Here is a 22,409-nt window from a genome sequence, read left to right as displayed (position 1 = left end):
TCGCACTTGGTCTGTTCTTTTTTGCTGCCTTGGTGAATTGGTGAAATAATAGCGAATTCGGTTCCTTGCACTAGTGCGCACTAAAGCCGATCCGTATATTAAATTACGCAATTAGTAATATATTATATGTATATTCCGTTTATATATATTTAAAATGATCTTAAGTTTATTTCCATATATCGCACGCGTCATTTCATTGGCTAAGAAGCATCTGTTAATGAATTGGAGAAAATATTAAATTTGAGAACGAATTGTAAGTCTGACTCAATGTGCACTAGTGCAAGGGACTGAATTCGCTTTAAGTTAGAATGAAACAGTTATATTTTGTCTCACACTACTAATTTCAGCAGGGCAACTAAAAAGAACGGACCAACTGCCGGTAAAAAGGGAACACACCCTATGAATACATATATTAGTTGAGCGGTGTTCCGTTAGGTGGTCTCTGTCGTTGCGCGATCGTGATAACCGTTATCTCGTCTTATCGCGATTAGTGGTTGAAGCGATTGTGGCGTGGAGAAAGCGCGGTTAGTAGGTAGATGCGATAGATGTAGATAGTTTAGGTCAGTGGTTCGAAGCATTGTAGTTTTAGTTGTGAAGGTTTTCGCAAATTTCCACGGAAGCTTAAAATAAAAGAGAAAAGCGATATATCCCGGAAAAGAGGCAAATATAAAAAGAGGAAGAAAAAGAGATCTGTGCCGCCAATAGTAGACGGTGATCGAGTTATAGTGCAACCCCGTAGTTGCAGTATATATATATTCCTTTCGAGACATGCCACTTCAAGTATTACGGTAACATGGTATCGTTGTTGAACGAATCGCTGGACGTGATCAAGTCGCGTTTCGCACATTCTGCTGACAAACCCGAATGGATTCCGTTGTCTCTGACATTGGTGGAGTATCCGCAAGGTCGGTATCCGCTTCACTTTTGCAGTAGTCCGGAAAGTTCGAGGACGATGAAGGCGAGCTCTTGAAAGCTCATCGGTCGTCGATTAGTGTGCTGCTTATTTTGTTAATTTACACCCACATATGTACTTACTATTCCTTACCCAGATAACCAGGCTGTTGTAAGCTTTAGTAGGCGATTCCAATGATAAGATGTGAACAAAACATATTTATGTACAAATTGATATTGATATAATAAAATTATTTCAGCAATAATCCACTTGAGATAAAAATTCCATGTGCAAACATGTGTTTTATTCAGCTCTGTCATACCACGATAATTAAGTTACACACTATAATCAAATTTCATGTTTTCCGGTTCTATTTGATATCTCTACAAAAATTTGGGTAAATATACAGTATAATAATATTCTCCTACCAGACCTATTTGAAATTTTGATAATTTATACATTTTAATGCGTAGAATTAATTTCTGAAAATAAAATCTATCCTTTGTGTACTGTTTTCTTTTTATTTCAATTGAATTCTAAATTACTAATATCTAAATGAATGATACTTCCATATTTTTCGCATTTTAAATTATTATTTATAACGTTAACTAAAAAATTAATTAAACTTTGCCTTTCATTAGTTAATATTAAAAATTTGCGTAATTTCATATTTTGGTTACTACAGTTATAAAAGATTATAAAGGCAAATATTCTGTGCTATATTATATAATTGAAATTAGACGCAAGTTAGACACAAAGTTTAATTAGGAAATTTATCACTTTCCTACTTACCGACATAATAAAACTGTGCATGAGCGACAAATTTCATTTTCAGAAATTAGTTCTACTCATTGAAATACACAAATTATCCGAATTTCAAATAAATCTGAGGGCAGAACGTTATATTATATATTTACCAAAATTGTTTGTATCTAAAATAATAAGAGAATATAGAGACAAGATTTATTTGCTTTATGTGTCTAATAATTGGTCTGTTCTTTTTAGCTGGACTAGCTGCATTAGTTCAAGAAGTTTACATACATATTGAAGCGTATGAAGCTTAAATACGAGATTCTCATGCTTCAGCGTGTGTAAATTTCTTGATCTAGTTTAGCCAGTTCAGGTAAAAAGAACAGATCAAATGTATGCATAAATTTCTAGGAGATCTTTTTGGGAAGTTCTTGGCTGTAATAAGTTTAGTACCCTTTGCCATTATAGCTGGTTTTCTCGCATTAATACTCTTTAGAAGGGATTTACATACTGTAAGCAATCATGATTCTTTGCATAACATACGGGATGTAACATAATGTATAGGATTTCAGGGATAAATTTAGCATTTGAAAACAATAAAAAAACCACACGATACGTGCCTAATTTGATCCAAGTTATAGTGAGTTATGTGTTCCAGTAATTTGATAAACCGAGCCGATACACCCAATTTCATTCAGTTGCTTATAATCAGTGTTGGATATCTTATTTATAGTTTTGTTAATTATTTCCTAAAGACTGTTTTGTAACATTTTATGAATCATTTAGATTCAACTTGTCGATAAAAGTATCTATGTATCTATTAGACTCTTCCTATGAGAAGATTTAGAATCCAATGTATAGAGAACATCTACTGAAAGGATTGAAGTACTTTGCTATCGAATTAAAAAAGTTTTCGGCAAATCTAATTACCAGATTATAGAGAATGATGTATGAAGAAAAAAATAAGATTGGTGATATAATATTTATATACTTATATTGAGATACAACGTTTTCACTGGTTATGAAAATAATTCAAGCTTTTATAAAAGAAAACTGGCTATAACTTGGAGACAAGGTTGAATATGATATTTATATCAACATTTTTATTCGTCTGAAATATTAAGTTCATCCCTGGGCCTCATATATATTACATATATATTACATAACCCTATATATAAATATAACAACATACAATGGCCCGTATTCCGAACATATATACAACGATGTTAGCGTGCTAAGAAGTCAATTTATTTGTTCTGAGTAGAAATTTTGTTATAAACGTGCGTGGTCGTCGATTTTTCTTGACAGAACACTGTATTTAGAATACCAGCGATATTGAGAATGCTCACATCTCTTATTAGCGCGTTAACATCGTAAACGTGTTCAGAATACAGACCAATATCTACTAAATTCATTAATACACTCACAGATGTATGATTTATCATATTTGTTGCAGATTGTATTTTTTAGTGGAGTTATTATTAACGAGTGTATAAATTTTATATTGAAACACACAATCTGCCAAGCAAGGCCGATTAAGAGAGATGGCCTATACACCGAATACGGTATGCCATCTACACACGCACAATTTATGTGGTTTTTTGCAGCATATGCGTCATTTTTTATATACATTAGGTAAATCACCTCCCATTATTTTATATATTGTTCTCATTGTGTCTATAATTTAGAGAATGTTGTGTCTCAGGTTAAATTACAACTGTACGATAGCAGAGAGATTTTGGCGAACAGTAGTAGTAATAGGATGCATTATCGCAGCTGTATTGGTAACCTACAGCAGAGTATATTTACTGTACCACTCCAATATCCAAGTAGTCTGGGGTGCATTAATTGGTGTTGTACTGGGAATAGCATGGTTCGCAATTACACATACGATTCTGACGCCGCTTTTCCCCATAATAGTTTCATGGTGAGTAATAATTAAACAATTAACGTTTGTAACATATAATGTTCAAGCAAATGTACGACAAATTCGACCCGGCGAGTTTGGAAAGTCCAATTCCCTTGGCTGAGGCAGTATTTCTTTTTTTTTTTGCAATACTAAAAATGGTTCTCAAATGAAGTTCCTCACCGCGGTCATTCTATTTGATGGCGTCAGAAATGAGGAAAATCATGTTAATTTATATTACGGTATACATGCGGTCTGTTCTTTATATGAAGTGGCTGCACTAGTTCCAAAAATGTATATACACATCGAAGCGTATGAAGCATATATACAAGATTCTCATGCTTCAGTGTACGAAATTTTCTCGAACTAGTGCAACCAGTCCAGCTGTAAAAAACAGAGAAACAATGGAAGGAAAAGGATACGCTACAAAAATGACATTCGTGATCGCAATAACGGTTTTTAATTGGAGTCTAAGTAACCCCAGATGATCGTTTATGTTAAAAAAAAAAAAGGTAAGGTGATTATTCTCGGGTTAAGGGCATTTTCATGCAAAAATCAGATCAGAATAATACTTTAAAATTTATAAAGAAATTTCTTGTCGCACACTCCAACATGGCGACGTAAAATGTAAACAACAATCTTTGTGCTCTTGCATGCGCTGTGTGATTTAGAGTACGTTCATATGAAGCTAATGAAATATGAAAGGTACGCTGTTTAGTGTATTATATAGAAGTCTGTGGGGCCCAGAAGCCTCAAAATTTAGAGCATAGAAGGTGGAAGTTATTGTTACATAGGAAAATGATGCAATCGAAATATATGGTTGGTTGTGACGGTTGGCTACTTATTAGTGCTCCGCACACATAGGAAGTCTGGAAAAATGTCTCTTTGAAGTGTACGTTATATACTTGAATAATTTCATCTCGCAGCTATTAAACTAGTGAATAGTTCGTATTAACCCATTTTTTCAGTTAAATCATTCAGAGCCAATAAAATATTCAAAGTTTGAAATAACGTAATAATAGATGAAACCTATCTATATCTAATCATCGATTATTTAATGATGTATCTAATTTTTTATTTGATCTATCTATGAAATTTAATCTTCCTCCTTTTCAGGCGAATATCAGAATACTTGTTGTTACGCGATACAACGCTGATTCCTAATGTCTTGTGGTTCGAGTACACGAGTATTCGCACGGAAGCTCGAGCGCGTGCTCGAAAGCTTTCGGCGATTGGCAGATCGCATTGACATCTAATGTCGACTGATCAGTGTACTGATAACAAACTGAAATAAAAAATGCCTTGAACGATAAAGCACCGTAATTCACAGTTTGGCAAAGATCAAGAATTGGCGCGAGTGCGTTGAAATGTGGCTGAGAGATGTTTGGGTTGATTCCTCGTTTTATCGGAGAGAAGACACGTGCCGAAAAGAAAAATAAAAGAAATACCAGTACAAACGTACAACGACTGTGGAATGACCGTTATCTTCGTCATCGTCATCCAGTATCGTCGTTGTCTCTCATCAATATTATTTCATTATTAGTATTAGTGTTATGATACGCAGTAATATAAGTGATAATTTTTATTGAAAAATGTCCGAGATAGTAGTAAAACGCAGATTTTACATAAAAGAGAATCAATTTACCTGACTGTTGATGAAAAGATATTCCGTACTAGAAAGGAAACGATACTTCTATGCGTATTATACTGCATTAAAAGACATGTACAGAAACCGGTATAAAATGGCCTTAACATTTACCAGGCCCAAGATCATTTGAATTTTTCAACCGCATGTTCCAAATTTAAGCGCGATCGTACATTCTCCGAGTTTCTTTTTACAAATTGTCACCGACTATCGCCAGTGTTCAACAATACGTTCCACATTTACTCCTAAAAGGCGCCGCGCGTCAGCAGCGAATCTTTCATGTTCGGATACTTAATTAAGTTAAGTTATCGAAAGTGCTTTTGCAGACGAATGTTTGTTTCAAATCGAGACTGAAAATTGTAATACGACAGTGGAAGTGGTTAACGATTAGTCAACAATGAGCAGCTGCGAGGAGAAGAATCGAGCCTCTCGACAATATATCTAGTTTAGTATTACAGTGGATCGTTTTTCACGACATGTTTATCAAGACTCCACCCATATATTCATACGGATTTTCAAACGGGTTTCGCGAAGAAAGTTAAGGGCTTATGTGCGGTAGATATATTCTGTAATTTGGCACAACGGTGTCGTCATTATTGTGCAGGTATAATACATAGTGTTTCGCGGAAAAACCGACTTCTAGAATATATTCTAAGTAATTCTAAATTCATTTACAACAATTCATTTACATTATAGGTAAATTCAGCTCAGTTATCGAAATATAGATAATTTTATTAATATTGTAACAGGCGAAAAATTTACACGTATATATACGATGGTTGCCCATAAAAAATATTTTAGTTAGAGAACAAAGAGATATATAATTTTTTACAGTAATATAAATATTTCGGTGTAATGAAAGTTGTAGCGCTGTTTGTAACGAATACAATGATATACGATATAACGGGATTATTTTGCGACTTCGTTTCTGCTCTCTCACGGCACCGAACATTGCAGTAAGATTATAAGAAAATTACAATCTTACAGATTTGAATGAGATGTTACTGGTATATACTATTAACTTTACGTAATTTATAATAATATAATTTTACATTATAATATTATCGGAAAGTTAGTGGGATCTCATTTCAATATTTCAGCAACTTTATATTTAAACTTTTACATATGACTTTTGTTCTATTTTTGTTCTATTTACAACACGACTTGCACAGAAAACAAGTTTTTTTTTTTTTAATTAGAATTCCTATTTGTTAGATTTTAATTTCCTTGGATTTGTTTGTAACTAATTTATAAATTATATGGCATGTTAGTAAGACAGAGAGCGAGATACTACTAAGATACGACCTTTGTCTCACAGAGCTACTTATAGGCCACGGCTCTCACTGCATCAGTGCTTCTTTAGTATGTTATATAGTTCAATGTGTGAAGCTCATAAAATAATTTCGTTATACCGCACATCATTGTATTCGTTATAAATAGCGCTACAATTTTCGTTACATCGAAATATCTATTACCATAAAAAATTGTACTTATCTCTTTGTTCTCTAATTAAAATATTTTTTATCGACAACTACCATGCTCGTAATAGAGTTTGTTTAAAACTATTTAATTTAATATATATTTATTTATGGTCTATCTTCTCCAGTTTAGAAGGGAAAAAGAAATGGCCACTTCTAGCGAGACACCCTGCTAAAAGTGGCCAAAGTCAGTAAGCTTTAAAAAAGACAGTTAATTATTCTCTTCACATTCGACTGTGATTGGTCAATTTCTTAAGGCTTAAAATGCCTATTGTAGACCGGCACTACAGCAAAGTCTACAGTGAGAATTTAAGCTCTAAACCTTAAGAAATTGACCAATCACAGTCGATTATTCTCCTCTTATTCGACTGTGATTGGTTAATTTCTTAAGTTAAAGATTAAATCAACTATTGTAGACCAAGGCTAAACATATGAAGTGTACGTACGAGATTCGATAAATTTCTTGAGCTAGTGCAGCGAGTCCAACTAAAAAGAACGAACCAAAGATGTCGCCACTCCGCGGAGACACGCGATATTAGTGATCGATCGAAAATAAAGCGCATAAAGCAAAAGTGTGTACAAAGCGCAGCGAGAGGAAAAGAGTGGTGAGTGCGGTGTCCGTTGGTGAGAGAGGTTCTCGATCGTATGAGATCTGGACACGCGAGGATGGATTTCAATGTGAAAAAATTGGTGAAGGACGCGGGAGCCGCCCTCAGCAGAGTCGTGCAGGTGGGAATTCTACAATCTTTCAATCTTCTCGAACGTAAATTTGTAACGATGAGCGATGCGAGCGAACACGTTATGTTCGTTTTCGAATGACGAACGATTTCCCATGGATCTCAATTCGACTCGTCGTCGGCCTCGTCAAATTTCCAGATTATATTCACGCGATAATGCCATCGCTTTTAACCTAAATTTCTAATCTGATTTCGGCGAATAACGTCACCGACTGACTTGTCGTTCCTCTCGTGCAATCACGAAAATGAGTCACGCAAATTGTTTTCGTATAGTCGTATATGTCGAACGTGTTCGACCGTAAGTTACTCAGCGTAATGATTATACCTACCCGATAACTTATGGTCTGTTTTTTTTTTATAGCTGTGCTGCTGAACTAGTGCAATAAGTTGAAATGAGACAAGTATACGTTTTCTCACTTCAACTTATTGCAACGCTAGTTCAGCAATGCAGCTATAAAAAGCAGACCATTGAAAAATAAGTGATGGATTCTAAAGCTTTCACACTTTCTTAGTTAACGGAGGAAACATTAGGTACCTCAGAGAAAACAGAGTTAGATGCACATTTGGAGCATTTAGCAGAAAGGGGAAATGCCACCAAAGTATGGACAGAAAAAATACTGCGAAACATGGAAGCTGTGCTTACCCCAAATCCTGGTAAGGATTAATTGAGATAAGAAATATATATATGTGTGTACGTAGTATATATTATTGTTAACTATTTGTAACTATTATAGGCAACAGAATCGAAGATTTTTTCTATGAAAAAATCGATAAAAAGAAACCTAACAGGCTGAGCAATTTGGAGTATGTAGGCATTGACATGATACAAGCCGGGAATGATTTTGGTCCAGGGATGGCTTATGGTTAGTATTAACACAATTATGACAAATAAGAATTTCCCATGAAGAGTCTTGATCATATTTTAGGTAGTGCATTGATAAAAGTTGGCCAGTGTCAGCAAAAGTTGGGACAGGTTGAGAGAGATTTTATAGGGATTGCTGCCAACTGTTACATACAGCCTTTGAGAAAGTTCTTGGATGGAGAGATGAAGACTGTTAGCAAAGAGATGGCAATATTGGAAACTAAGAGGTAACAACATCTCATTTTCATTCCCTAACCACCATTGCTAAATAAAGTGTTGTTACTAACGATTTTTAAATGATTGTTTCAAACAATTTTTGCAGACTGGACTTGGACGCGTGTAAAAACAGAGTAAGAAAAGCAAGAAGTTTGCTGGGCCAACAGAGTGTAAGTATCGTATTATTGTCATTCTCGCTTAAAAATGCTTTTTCTATGTTTACGATGTGTTTTGTCCTCCACTGCTGCGATCAAATAGGAGTCCGGCGTACCACCCGAAGTGTTGCTTGATCAGGTATATTGATATAATCGACAGTTTCAGTCGCTTTTCAGACTTGGTTTTCTTCCGAAAATTGTATATCTTGTATCGTAAATATTCGGGATGTTCAGTATATTTCATAAGAATTTCAACGTAAGTTTTCTTACAACTAGATTAGTACTCAATTTCACAAATATTCGTAAATATTCCCTTTTCTTAATCTGAATAGCCTTAATATCTTGCTACAACTGCAGCATGCATCATCGGACAAATTTCTGTTTCTAGATAATGTATACAAGGTGTTTGACACATATGCGTCACATATTTATAGTTTAGGTCAATATAAACAAAAAAGTTCTGCAGTATTTTACAAACAACACGCAAAAGTTTGAGTTGTTAATTATTGAAAATATTGACCATTTATGAAGGTTTCTTTAATTAATAACTCAAAAATTAGACATCCTATATGTTTAAAATAGTACATCCTCTTATATGATAAGTATGTGTTTATATATTATATTGAAATATTTTTCATGTCGTTTAACATTTTGTGATATAATAATACGATAATAATAATTATCAAACGCATGAAGTTAGTTTTTGCGGAGTACCAGAGCAACGATCACGTAATTTTTCCTTAAAAACGGAAACGTGAAAGGTGAACAGTTTCACGTTGAACTCGACGATTTTCGCTATTATATAACTTTTCGAACTATGAGAACATGGAGCTTTTCACATTAACTTTTCCGCTTTAAAAACTCATGGCGAAAAGGCGAGAATTTGTGAAAATATTTTTGTTAGCATTAATATAATCTCTTTGGTATTAACAAAATAGGGATAGCTTATTCATAGCTATGTATGCAACCTTTTTAAAAACGAGCTTAATATGGCTTCCTAATCTAAAATATTAATCAAACTCAGTACAGTGATTTCACATTTTCTGCGCATTTAATTACATAATCGCCCTGTAATTAATGAAGAATTTCTGAAGTAGTTCACGTGGAATCGGAACAAATTAAAAGTCCCGCGCGCGCGTCAAATTATATAATCGGTGCCCCGGGCAATGCAATAACGGTTCCACGATTATACGTGTTTCAGAATTAACGACCAGATAACGGCGAATATTGCAGAAAACAAGAAATAAAATGTATGTCTTACTTACTCAGGCAGAGAGGGAGTTGAGGATAGCGCAGTCGGAGTTCGATCGTCAAGCGGAAATCGTGAAATTGCTGTTGGAGGGTGTCTCAAGTTCGCAAGCCGGCCATCTGCGGTGTCTGCACGAGTTCGTGGAGGCGCAAGCCCGCCACTACGCCCAGTGTCATGCCGTCATGCAAGACCTGCAGCGTGAACTTGCCGGGTGAGTCATTTCCCACATTCTCTCTTTTTTTTTTTCTTTGGAAAGGTATCATCTATCTGTCTGTCTATTTATTTATTCCGCACTCTCACGTGTCCCCCCTCTCTCTCTCTCTCTCACACATACAGTGTATGTTATTGCGACATTTCTTGTACAGCTATCCCACTTTATGGTGATCCGAGTGAGTAATATTTGACAAGCCTTGAATGGTAATGACTGTTACTTAGGTATCGATCTGCGCTTTTCCCCCCAAGCATCCGCGGGTATAGATTTGGGTGAAAAAAGGGCAATCGATCGCACATCGCGTTAACGCCTTGGTGACCTAAATCCTCCCCCCCCCCGTTCTCTCTCTCTCTCTCTCGCCACATTCTATCTATTTTTCGCTTGCACGGTTGGGATTGCAGAGCACGTCAACCGAGCCCTTTATTGAGAGTCAACAGCGAAGAATTGATCGAGCTGACACCCTCGCCTACATCCCCCGTAAACTCATCTGTCTACCCTCAAAGTTCGCCAATAACCGCCGCTGGTTCCGCCACTTATGTTACTGCTACCTTTGACACTGATATTAGTAAAGTCTAATTTGGCCAGATGCTTTCATATCCGGTGAGAATCGGCGCAATCGATATTACTCAGCGCTGCCATCCAGTCAGTTAGGTCCCCGCCTTTTTCTTGTCATTTTTTCTTGACAAATCACTAAAAGAAAACAGTTGTTAAACAACATTTTACTATTGTCCAAAATGGGTCACTATAGGATGCGGACACGAAAACAATACTATTAGCGCATTTCAGAACGCAGGCATAGTTGCCTTTTCCTTGAGCTGCCGTTAAATTCGAAAAAAATGTGAGAGTTCTACATATATTTTTGCCGTCTCTCTTAACGTGGCACGTAGAATTTCACTATTTTGTGGCAAGACAAAAAAGTGAACGGATTCTAAAAGCACCAGGTATTTGGGGGGTTTTCAGGCATAGAGATATTATAAATAGAAGGGGCAAGGTATACGGCTGTTTGTAAGTGGAAGCGTCCTCTCGGTAGAAAGAGAAAGAAGTCACAATTTCGAACAGGAAGCTTTATACGATCACCGACAACAATATACCTTATTGTTCAAAATTACTTGGAGAAACGACTGAAACATGAAAGCGACAAATTTAACGATGTAAAATATCGTATCCGTATGCGAAACAATAAAATGACGATATTTAAAGGTGAATAAACTGTAAGAGTACAAAATGAATTCTGTGATTACTTTAATGTGCATGTGATTATACTGTATTCATTAATTTATTAATGCGATAAAGATATTAATACTTTCATTTATATTTATTTCCAACAAGTTGAAATAAATAGTTTCACAGTAAATATAACAAATGAACGCTTTTTCATGAAAAATAAAATTAAGCTCGAGCCAATATCATAACGAAGAAGTTAATAAAATTGTTAAAAAGTTGTTAATTTACTTGAATTTCATTAATTTTTCCTTTCTATTTAACGTTTTAAATGAATATAAAAAACGCATGTATAAATATTAATTGGCACTTAATTTATGTTTTGTTTCTTCATGTTTATTAAATAAAAAAAAAAAATTCAATGTGGAATCGAACTTGAGTATGTTTTCAAAAGGACTACGTCGTAGTCCGCGCGGTTACGACACATCCCTTTGCTTTGATGGAAGCTTATATTTCAGTTGTGCTCCCCGTTTGGGTTTAAGTGGTACGGAGTTTAGGTTAACTCTGCTGTCGTCCCTCCTCTCAGCTGGGCTATGTAGTGGAGAAAACACGAGCCAATCACGGGGGGGAGAGGGGGGGGGGGAGAGAAAGAGAGATGCAAGACCCGCCCGGTCTTCTTTCTCTTTCTACCAAGCGGACGCCTCCAGAATTAACTTGCCCCCTCTATTTATAATATCTCTATGTTTTCAGGTCGCTGAATATAAATTTGAGATTAAAATTTTTAAATTCAAAATGGCGGATCTAATATGGCGACTAAAAAATCAAAATCTATGTGTTTGTTATAAAACTCGGTATTTAGGGTTCTTTGATTCGTTGAATACGAATTTAAGGTTAAAAATACCTACATTCAAAAATAATGGACCCAATATAGCTGCCAAAAAGTCGAAATTTATTCAAATACTTCGAAATCTATTTTTTATGAAGTTTTTTTTTACAAGTCTTTTAGATCGCTGATTTTGAGTTCAAATTCACAATCAGCGACCTCAAAAACCCCAAGATATCAGTGGTAATCCGTATTGTATGATCTAAACATATTTTTCACATTGCCCGTCGCATGGCGGGTTTGCCACGTTAGAGGTTAAAATAAAACTACTCTGAAAGCATATTTGTATTATTCATGCCCTTTCTTTGTTATGAACCTTCAAACGGTATTATGAAAAGAAATCGCTATATATTAATTTAAAGATAAAGGGGGAAGTAAGTGTTACTTCTTTTGCTTAGTCTTAGTCATTCTTAGAATTTTACGAAAAATATATCACTTTTGATCATTATTTTGATGTCTTGAGCAGTCTTCTTTGTCACCTTTTCTGCCAAAAAGCGGTCACTATTTTACTTTTCTTGTTCCGGTGATTGGATAGCAGCATTATACATTGATGATTCCCCAGATCTTAGCGATCCAATTGTAACGGACCCATCGGCATTCGTCATCACTCGAAATGAACGAAACGCCGTTCTGTCTCTCTTTTTTGTTTTTCTTTTTTTTTTTTATCGGGTAGCGAGGATCAATTGGTCGCTCGATGCTGGCATTAAATAGAGCTTGGTTTAACTCAACTGCTTGATCGTTGAAAAACTTGTTACTGAATACGGCCGTGCTGTAACTTTAATGTGGAAAATATCAAGGTTGGATAGTAACTAGTTATTGAATTAAAAGTTAAGTTAAATAGTTAAAAAGACAATAAGTCTAACTTAAATTAGTTATTTTTAACTTATTAACTTTTTCTTTCTCTTTTACGTAAATTAAAATCTTTCATCAGTAGTTGTGCTTTCCAAAAAGAGAAACACAAGATCATTTCATTGGCTACATATCAAGTTAAAATAATCTTAAGATGATACCTATGTTTAGCACGGGTGCAAAATCTGGCTCTGTACAAAGCTAGATACGTTCGCAAGAAAGGCTCCAAAAATAATTTGATGAGAAAATATAATTTTTCCAAATTAAAATATAGGAAAGCGCAGATAGAACGAAAAGTGTAATCTAGAGGCACTTTTATACAATCGATATTTGACTTCTGTGAACCCTTAAGGCCTATTTATGCAAGTCGTAAATCGTCAACTTCCTCTATTACTTGTCTTTCTTTATCTCGTATACAAATTCGTTGATTCCAAGAGACAAATGTTATACATCCGAATTTATCATTTATATATCCTACCCAGCCTACCTGGGGGTCCCTATTACACCACTCCATCAGCCTCCACCAATGCACTAGCAGAGAACGATCAGGACCGAGCGAGAGTGTTATGCAATTACGATGCAAGAGATCCTAGCGAGTTAAGCGTCGTGCAGGACGAGGTAACGAAATTTGTAATTTAGGTGCGAAGTGCGCAGCAGCATGTTTGCGATGCGGAACGAAAAAGGCATGAAAATCGTGAGCGAGAGTGAATCGCGCAAGATCATCCCGTTCAAGCGTTTAGTTTGTAGATCTTTTTTTTTTCTTTTCACTCGAACTTCGTATATATACTCAAGAGATTACTCAAGAGGTCCTTCTTCTTTGTCAGGTCATGCAATTCGTTTTAGGTTCAAATTACCGTTCAGAACTGCGTTCTCGATTTTCTTTCTTTCCATGAAAATACAACATCCGAATTTTTTTCGTCCGCTCATCGAAAGAGAATCAATATAACTCTGTCTTGGAATATTGAACTTCTTGACACATTAGACATAAAAACTCACTTTAGAACGAGACGCTCTCATGTTTGCAAATCTTCTAAGAGTTCTTCTTTCTCCCTCCCCCCTCTCTCTGTTGATAGTAACAATTAGCATACTGGTGCATTTATCCACAAGCAGCTAATACATTGGGTCTGTTCTAGATAACTTTTGACATTTTTACATCTAACGCCTGTTGCACATTGGCCTCGCTTTAAAAAAAAAAAGAGTTGTCATTAGATATCGCTCATCGCAATCGATATGCAACGGACATCACATACAAAAGTGTCAAAAGTGCAAGCGAACAAACCTCTCGTTAACTTGCGAGATACTACTACTATTCTAGATGAAAATACATTAATTTTGAGAAAAAAATTGCATTCACCTACACGTGCAGTATCGCATCTTCATATAATATCGATCTCGAGGAGATACGGCGAGAGATGTGTAGATTGTGATAATCATATAATGCATTAATTATATTACGAAGAGATATAACACGGACTATATTAACCTGTAAAAGCGTGGGGAATCAAACTGATCCGACACAGACGCATGAACAAACGAATGTTTCGTCTTTGCCAAGTGACACTTTCAATAACTTCTCTGTACCACTTACTCTTGAATTTAGTGAAGTAGCGTCAATAACATTCGAGAATTTCAGCTGTAAACAGCAGTTCTTATATCCCTCACGCGCCCACTTACGGACTAACTAACCGCTTTCAATTAGGAAGAAATATTTTCTAAAGGAACACGTTGCAATAGAAACCGATACGGTAATAATGATGACAGCAAGCAATATCAGCGAGACATAGCAATATCAGTAAGACGTCCTGCGATTATTATATGCGATCTTTCGAAGGAATGGTTTTCTCACGAATTGCAATACACGATATCCGAAATATGCCTTCAATGAAATACACTTGAGAAAAGATTAACTGAGAAGAGGTATATATAGATATAGATTTATTCCCGCGGAAATAGCAATTAATTAAGCAATTAATTCATAGTTTACCTACACCGTACTATTGTGCATGGTAAATAATAATTAGCAATTAGCAACTTATGTACGAGGAGGATTTATGTGCGTCAGCCTTCTTATACGTTATAATCGTTGATGGTGTGATATTACATACTTCCTTCCACATTTATTGATTTGTAAAATAAGACAAAATGCGATTTTCCTCCACTTTAGATTTTATGCGAAACATGTATACACTCGCGAAAGGCCGAATCACAAACGTACTTGTGCGTGAAACGAATTATTATATGTGTATATTTATTCAAGTTGTGCATGTATTATATTAATAAACATCTGCCGTTTTACTTTGTTAAATTGCATCTTATTTATTTACACCGCAACCAAGTCTCATCGCAATCATCATGTTCTCTGTGTATTTTTTATCTGTACATTTGTACTTGATGTGTATCTTTATTGGCACAATGTCATTATATACAGGATGGGCCATAAATCTGGATACAGTCGAATATCTCGTGAACGATGTAATTTTGAAAAAAAAAAAATGTTTTAAATAAAAATTGTAGGGTTTAAACAGATCTGTTATAACTTTTATTTCAAACATTTTTTTTCAAAATTGCTCTGGATATTCGACTGTATCCAGACTTTTGGCCCACTCTGTATGAGCTTTTTATATACGTATAATACAATCTATTATGATGAAAATGTACGTGCTACAACATCACTGAACGTATTTCACGCGATATCTTTTTTAGGTAATTGGAATTTACGAAATTTCCGATGACGAAGATTACTTCATGGGAGTCAGAGGCAATCAACAAGGAAAAGTGCCCAAAGTATTTTTGGAGACGCTTATTATACATCATTGAAACGTTTAGAAGAAAAATGATTATCTATTGTCAATTGCATTTATAGAGCAAACTTAGCGCTATTTTTGTTTTAGTCAAACTCAAATCTCAAGTCCAAACAAAGGCAATCTTACACTTAGGCCTGAGAAATGTTTACTTTATCAGGACCAACAAATCATTCCATTTCAACTTAAATTATTCTCCTATATACACTTAACATATCGTAATTAACACTCCTAGATATTCGTTAGAGCTATTCTTCTTTGATGATGTTAGAAATGAGGAAATTCATGTCAATTTATGTAACGGTATATGTGGAAATAAAAGAATATACACATAAAATAACACTCGTGATCGCACACTTGTAAAAATGTCCGGACGTTTTCTTTCAAGCTGAACAATTATATACAATAGCCGTAAAATTAATGTAACAGAAATCATAGGAAAAAAGATAGGATAAAACATAAATTATATGTTACACTAATTTACGTCTATTTATTAAGACTCCGGAGTAATTGCTGCAACTGTCCTTGTTTAATGACGTCAGAAGCGAGAAAACGCGTGCCAAAATTTTTTGTGTTATATTTTCCAATAAAAAGATATATCCACAAAGTGACATTTGTGATCGATTCGGCACATTTGTACAAACACTTTTCTTTTACTCGAACAATCAATAAACAGTCGCAAAATCAATTTGACACGGAACCTTCTTTTCCAACCTTTTTTCTCGTGATTTTGTCAATGTTAACTTTACGATTTGATTTAATGATTGTTCGAGTAAAAGTATTCGTACTATTTTACAAATTTACCGACCACAAATGTCATTTTGCGATTACATCTTTTTATTGGAAAATATAACCCAAAAAATTTTGGCACGCGTTTTCTCGCTTCTGACGTCATTAAACAAGGACAATACAACGACTACTCCGGAGCCTTGATTATTGAGGTTGTAAAGGAAAGCATTTTTACAAACCGAATCGATCACGAGTGTTATTTTGTGCGTGCATTCTTTTATTTCCGCATATATCGTCATATAAATTGGCATGATTTTCCTCGCTTTTGACGTCATTGAAAAAGAACAGCAAGTATCCAGGAGCATTCTTCTCTTCTTTTTTTGATGTCGTACTATATACGTCTCGCAATCACATATAATAGCTTTCTCTCTTTTGATATTAACTTATAATCGAAAGGAAACATCATGGAATTTAAAGATTTAAAAATTTTATTGATAGTCAGTATACTATATTTAGCGACAATATATACTGATATTTAAATATATAAAATTACTTCTTCTTCGACACACCGACTGTGCGTCCACGGCGACCGGTGGTTTTTGTGTGTTGGCCACGTACACGGAGACCCCAGTAATGACGCAGGCCCCTGTGAGCGCGGATCTTCTTCATTCTCTCCAGATCTTCACGCAGTTTGGAGTCCAAATTGGCACTTGTGAGCTGCAAATAGATCACACATGTTAGAGAGAGATATCTCACGATGTTAATCTGTGTATTTTTTGTAAATAATGCATCTGTTGCACATGTACCTGTCACTTAAGGTAATAAAAATATTACACAAAGCAATTTCAGTATACGGCAATGCAGTTGCTATTGCACAAGCTACCAGCTGAACGTACAATGGGCATTTGCACGACCAGTCGTGAATTGTGCGATGCAATTTGTAAAGCAATAAAACTAAGAGTTTAACGGTCCATGAGATACGTATAACCAAGTTCACGGAATATTTCATGTCAGTTGGAATTCCAATGTGGAATAGAATATAGACATGTGACTCTTATCACAAGTGTTAAAAGTATTTCATTGAATATGTATCACGTTATGTTTTTCAGTGATAAAGTAATTGTTAAGAGTTGATTCTTTTTATTTACAAAATAAATGTCTTATATTTGTACCTGCGAATATTTTCCATCGACAATATCTTTCTGCCTGTTCAAGAACCAATCAGGGATTTTGTATTGCCTAGGATTTGCCATTATAGTAACAATTTTTTCCACCTAAAACATTTCCAAATATATTATGCATGTTATAAAACGATGCATAAAACAAATCAAGATATATATACAGAATGTCCTCCACTCAAGTTCATATGATTATTTCTAAAACTATTGATAAATATTTCAAACAAAGGTTAAGTGGTTTTGAGGAGAACATAATCTAGTTTTTTTTCAAATGGATGTATATATACGTATATGTGCAAAATATACATATGAAATTTGAATCATCAAAACTATCTTTTCCTCACAACTTACTTCTTCCTCTGAACATTCTCCAGCTCGTTTATCCAAGTCAATATCTGCCTTCTTTAATACAATGTTTGCGTAACGTCGACCAACACCTTTAATTGCAGTCATAGCAAACATAACTTTTCTATTACCATCGATGTTCGTGCCCATGACACGAAGAATGTGCTGAAACTTCTCAGGAATGACGAGAGACTGAAAAATGCAAGTATATTATTAATTGTTTACGTGGCATATACACGAAGCAAACTTAACCTCGATGCGATTCAAAATACTGTGAATCGTTTGATAAACTTTAACTTAACGTGAGTATGCCAAGGGTAATTCGTAACATTAGTAACATGAATTATACAAAACCAAGAAATATATCGGGAAAACTAAATTAATCGTCGTTAGTAAAATTATTGGTCAATCGAGAATATAGGAAAAAGTGAGTGCAACTGCACGCATCTAACCACAAACAATTGTCTCGTAGTTTCTTCAAAAAGAAAGGTTAAAATATTCTTATGATCAAATTTTACACCGATAGAATTATTAATTTGCTAGAACATTTGATAAGTATCGTGCAGGATTTCGCTAAAAAACGTGGATTTTGGCAGATTTTACGTGAAACTCACCATTTTGTTGATATTAATATCCGAAAGAAAGGAAGAACCGTACTGCTACTCTCAACGACAGATCCGGAAGTAGAGGGCGGACAAACTTATGACACACAGGAAGCGGCAATGCGGCAGTTTTTAAAGCCCGTATTAAACTATGGATTAAATATTATGATTGCATTTGACCAATCAGTGCAAAGTTAATTGAATTCAGATTTAGTAAAATTTAGTGAACTTTGCACTGATTAATCAAATTTCAATTCAATCTCAATCTTTAATTCGTAGTCTGATTCTGACTTAAGGCCCATCTACATAAAGCTGATTGCGTTCGAAGAGCACACTTTGCAACCGGAGGTACAGCCGCAAAAGGGAACGCAGCTGACCGCGAGAAAGGAAGACAAACCACGAACCAGAACCAGGAACTGAGGGGAAATCAAGAATTTTATTTTCACGCGTACAACAGTTTATTTTGATTTTAGTTTAAAACAATTTTATTTTTATTTTTAAAAGCTATTCGTTATATTATGGTCACAATGGTTTTTATTTTTTATGTTACGAGTATATCTTAATATAATTTTGCGTTTTATAAAAAGTATAACCAGAAGAAGCGTTTGCAAAACCGCAAAAGAAAAAGAAGAGTTATTTTTTCGATAACACCGCCAAGAGAATTAACATGATTAGTTTATAAAAAATCTAAAGTCATTTTCAAATAAAAACTGGAATTAAAAGGGGACTTCCGGTCATCACGGACCCCAGCTGACATAGAAATAAGCATAGAGATATAAGAATAGAAGGAACAAGGGATATATGCTACCTGTAAGTGGAAGTGATAGAGGTCAAGAGAGAGATGGATGCCGAGTGTCCTATCTGTCTCTTTCTAGTCGAGCGCTATGATTGGTTGTTACAATGAGCCGCCAAGACGACCACGCGACGTCAGGAGGGGAGAAAGCAGACTAAAATTTCGTCTTGTAAATATGCGTGCACATGTGTGTAGAATTAAAATTCGTTAAATATTCAAACGTTAACAAAATAATAATTAGACANGCACATGTGTGTAGAATTAAAATTCGTTAAATATTCGAACGTTAACAAAATAATAATTGGACGCGATTTGTTTAAAAATGAGGCATTGTTTGAAATGCAAGGCGGAGTCTTATCCTGGATGTAACTGCAGTTTTCACTCGTAAGAAAGTACAAATACGTAACCTCAAATAATTATATGTTATTTTTTCCTACATTTAAAAAAATATGTAAATGTTGTAGGCTACCGAAGGATGTAGATATAAAGCGTAAATGGTTGAATATACTTCAACTACCTTTGTATTTTGAAGTGAAAACAGCATATATTTACAATGATCATTTTTGCAATGACAGTTTCTTTGAATTGGATAAAGAAAAATGTATAGCTATATCGTCGTTAGCGCGGCAGCCAATCCCAGCGCGTGACTAGAAAGAGACAGATAGGACACTCGGCATCCATCTCTCTCTTTGCCTCTATCACTTCCACTTATGGGTAGCATATATCCCTTGTTCCCTCTATTCTTATATCTCTATGCATATGCGCACGTACTTACATCTAGTAACATAGAGATAAAATATCTATACCTAGTGAATATCTAACTTAGTGATGTCTGAAATCAGACAAGTCGGCCTCCGATCTATACTAATACATTATTAATGTTTCAAAATAAGTCCGAACGTTCCACCAGCAAGGAGAGACAAAAGGTACGATCTTTTAATCGTAACAGATGCAGCTGAATGCATCTCGTGGATGTATCAAGATTTCACTTTTTAAAGTTACTAACAAGGCATGATAATGTTCCTAGAAAATACATTCTCCCATTGGCTACCGGATCGTCGTATGTTCGAATGTGGACCTTATGACTTCTGTCCACTATTAAGACGTGCAAGACGAGTTTATTCAATAAGAACATGCAGTCTCTGAATATTGCGGCTACCTATATGATAACAGGATTGTACTTCTTATTTCGGTCATCACACACACAATTTCTTGAAATAGCGACAGACAGTGAGATTCCAATATATTAGAATACAAAAATAATATTGTAACAATACAAAATTAATATATTACCAATGTTATTTCCAAGTCCAAATTATAATTTTGAACTGTTGCATTGACTTCAAATAAATATCAAAGTGACATTTAAAAAATATTTTCTATAATGTTTTTAAAATATTATAATAACACTCAGAAAAATCATATTTAAAAATATCAAGAAAAAAAATATATATATATATATAATATATATAATATATATATTATAATAAAAATATAAATATCACTAAAAAATATATATTATGAAAAAAATATTTAAAAAATATATATAGATTATTAAAAAACGTCCAAAAATACATATAAAATCAATATTTCTAAATGTTAATTTAATGTTCCTTGCTTACTGGGTAGTACATCAAAATACATGACTACACTTCGTTAGACGAGGATTGCACGATACTAATTTTGCTATTTTTTTCACACAGTTTTGATTTGAAAATAATGGTATGCTCGTTCCAGTTATACATCGTTATATTTTAATGCTCCTGTTTTATCATTTAAAATTATACGAGAATCTCTGAAAGATCTATGATGAATTTTATCACGCTTTCATTCTTCGTTGTTACAATCTAGCTGTGCTGTTTTCAACTTCAGTTTATATAGTCCACATTCTTCCAGTAATATTGGATACGAATAAATGTTTTATTTATTATCTTAATTATTCGCTTGAAGTTTCATATAATTAATGAAATTTAGAGATCATACACGGTCTGTCCCAAGTTTTTGAACTTTTATTAAAACTCACTCTGTAAAATAATAATTATAAATTTTTATTTATAATTGTTCGAAATACATCTCTTCCGAAGAAATATAATCTTCGCCACGATCGTAGCTTTAAAAAACCCCGCTGAAAGTCTTCCTTTGAAATGGTCGAAATGGCCTCGTTCGAAGCCTTCCGGGTGTCTAAAATAGTGTTGAACTGTTTTCCCTTCAGTTTCATTTTTAATTTCGGAAAGAGAAAATAGTCACATGATGCGAAATCTGATGAATATGGGGAATGATCAAGGACTAAGACCGATGTGGAAGTGAGAAATGTACGCATGGCGTAAATGAACATTGTCATGCAGAAGCGATCAGCTGCTTTGCAAATTCGGTATTGAAGATGAACCCGATCAATTCTTGCTAGCAAATGTTTCGTAACGCCCAAGTAATAATCTCCATTAATAGCTCAGGCCTACAAGGTCCAGACACAAGAAGCAGAGTAGTGACTTCCTACGTAATTTTGGCCGCTGAATCCGTCAGCGAAAAATGTCCATTACGTCAAATTTTTGAGATAAATGGGAGAATATGGGCTAAAAACAGTGATTTTTGCCATTTTCAAGGTGTTACTATGGCTGATCAAATTATGTTTTTAACATTCTCTCAGCGGCATCTTAAAACGCTATATTTTGTCTTGAAATTACGATTTTTTTAAATTTCTGTACGATTTTTTCGCCGAGTTATGAAGGTTTGAAGATGGAAACTTTTTGACGACGAGACTGCAGAAATGGTGAAAAATCGACAACTTGGTGAATTATTAAGTAAATATTTAAAAAATTGGTATCCGTGGATTATTTGGGTCGCTGAACACGAATCTGACTAAGACACAACTAGAATGCGAACAAATCTATAAATGTTTGACGAAAGTTTATACCGTGTACGAACAGCGACTAAAGGCGTTTGAGGCTCAACGTTCACTATAGCAAGTAA

The 22,409-nt window shown here is 34.7% G+C and overlaps 3 protein-coding genes across 9 annotated transcripts; 2 read left to right on the top strand and 1 right to left on the bottom strand.

The window, feature by feature from the left end:
- Positions 1-466: 466 nt before the first annotated feature.
- On the top strand, positions 467-5,863 carry LOC106741919 (dolichyldiphosphatase 1-like). 3 transcript variants are annotated; one of them, XR_001374224.1, is made up of 7 exons: positions 467-905; positions 2,054-2,154; positions 3,099-3,277; positions 3,348-3,569; positions 3,919-4,060; positions 4,267-4,440; positions 4,665-4,756. XR_001374224.1 is itself a non-coding variant. In XM_014614357.1 (5 exons), the coding sequence occupies exons 1-5, from the start codon at positions 794-796 to the stop codon at positions 4,795-4,797; spliced, it is 747 nt and encodes a 248-aa protein (XP_014469843.1). In that variant the 5' UTR covers positions 469-793; the 3' UTR covers positions 4,798-5,863. The 3 variants fall into 3 exon arrangements, 1 of the variants encoding a protein (XP_014469843.1); XR_001374223.1 differs by having other exon boundaries at positions 468-905; positions 3,919-4,440; XM_014614357.1 differs by lacking the exons at positions 3,919-4,060; positions 4,267-4,440 and having other exon boundaries at positions 469-905; positions 4,665-5,863.
- Positions 5,864-7,036: 1,173 nt separating this feature from the next.
- Positions 7,037-16,386, top strand: LOC106741918 (endophilin-B1). Of its 5 annotated transcripts, XM_014614351.1 has the most exons (9): positions 7,037-7,400; positions 7,921-8,062; positions 8,143-8,271; positions 8,335-8,497; positions 8,593-8,656; positions 8,745-8,780; positions 9,911-10,101; positions 13,477-13,612; positions 15,698-16,386. In XM_014614351.1, exons 1-9 carry the CDS (start codon positions 7,317-7,319, stop codon positions 15,809-15,811), a joined length of 1,059 nt encoding a protein of 352 aa, XP_014469837.1. In that variant the 5' UTR covers positions 7,037-7,316; the 3' UTR covers positions 15,812-16,386. The 5 variants fall into 5 exon arrangements, with proteins under 5 accessions (XP_014469837.1, XP_014469839.1, XP_014469838.1 ...); XM_014614353.1 differs by lacking the exons at positions 13,477-13,612; positions 15,698-16,386 and adding an exon at positions 10,503-12,593 and having other exon boundaries at positions 7,042-7,400; XM_014614352.1 differs by lacking the exon at positions 8,745-8,780 and having other exon boundaries at positions 7,044-7,400; positions 15,698-16,385.
- A 605-nt stretch (positions 16,387-16,991) lies between these two features.
- On the bottom strand, positions 16,992-18,768 carry LOC106741920 (40S ribosomal protein S18). The gene is made up of 4 exons (XM_014614358.1): positions 18,662-18,768; positions 18,054-18,239; positions 17,697-17,798; positions 16,992-17,241 (listed from the first exon to the last, which is right to left on the bottom strand). Exons 1-4 carry the CDS (start codon positions 18,662-18,664, stop codon positions 17,074-17,076), a joined length of 459 nt encoding a protein of 152 aa, XP_014469844.1. The 5' UTR covers positions 18,665-18,768; the 3' UTR covers positions 16,992-17,073.
- Positions 18,769-22,409: the final 3,641 nt, after the last annotated feature.

Source organism: Dinoponera quadriceps, unplaced genomic scaffold (assembly GCF_001313825.1).
Source record: "Dinoponera quadriceps isolate SergipeBrazil2010 unplaced genomic scaffold, ASM131382v1 scaffold458, whole genome shotgun sequence".
Taxonomy (NCBI): Eukaryota; Metazoa; Arthropoda; class Insecta; order Hymenoptera; family Formicidae; genus Dinoponera; species Dinoponera quadriceps.
This window is presented reverse-complemented; position numbering and strand designations above follow the sequence as displayed.

Excerpts from the sequence above, each read along its gene's own strand:
- LOC106741919 (XM_014614357.1), top strand. The coding sequence starts at position 794 with ATGGTATCGTTGTTGAACGAATCGCTGGACGTGATCAAGTCGCGTTTC. Across the intron at positions 2,155-3,098 it reads TTAGAAGGGATTTACATACT|ATTGTATTTTTTAGTGGAGT; the intron begins GTAAGCAATCAT and ends TATTTGTTGCAG. Across the intron at positions 3,278-3,347 it reads TCATTTTTTATATACATTAG|GTTAAATTACAACTGTACGA; the intron begins GTAAATCACCTC and ends GTTGTGTCTCAG.
- LOC106741918 (XM_014614351.1), top strand. The coding sequence starts at position 7,317 with ATGAGATCTGGACACGCGAGGATGGATTTCAATGTGAAAAAATTGGTG. Across the intron at positions 8,498-8,592 it reads GCAATATTGGAAACTAAGAG|ACTGGACTTGGACGCGTGTA; the intron begins GTAACAACATCT and ends CAATTTTTGCAG. Across the intron at positions 13,613-15,697 it reads TAAGCGTCGTGCAGGACGAG|GTAATTGGAATTTACGAAAT; the intron begins GTAACGAAATTT and ends TATCTTTTTTAG.
- LOC106741920 (XM_014614358.1), bottom strand. Across the intron at positions 17,799-18,053 it reads GAGAATGTTCAGAGGAAGAA|GTGGAAAAAATTGTTACTAT; the intron begins GTAAGTTGTGAG and ends GAAATGTTTTAG. Across the intron at positions 17,242-17,696 it reads TCGATGGAAAATATTCGCAG|CTCACAAGTGCCAATTTGGA; the intron begins GTACAAATATAA and ends ATCTATTTGCAG.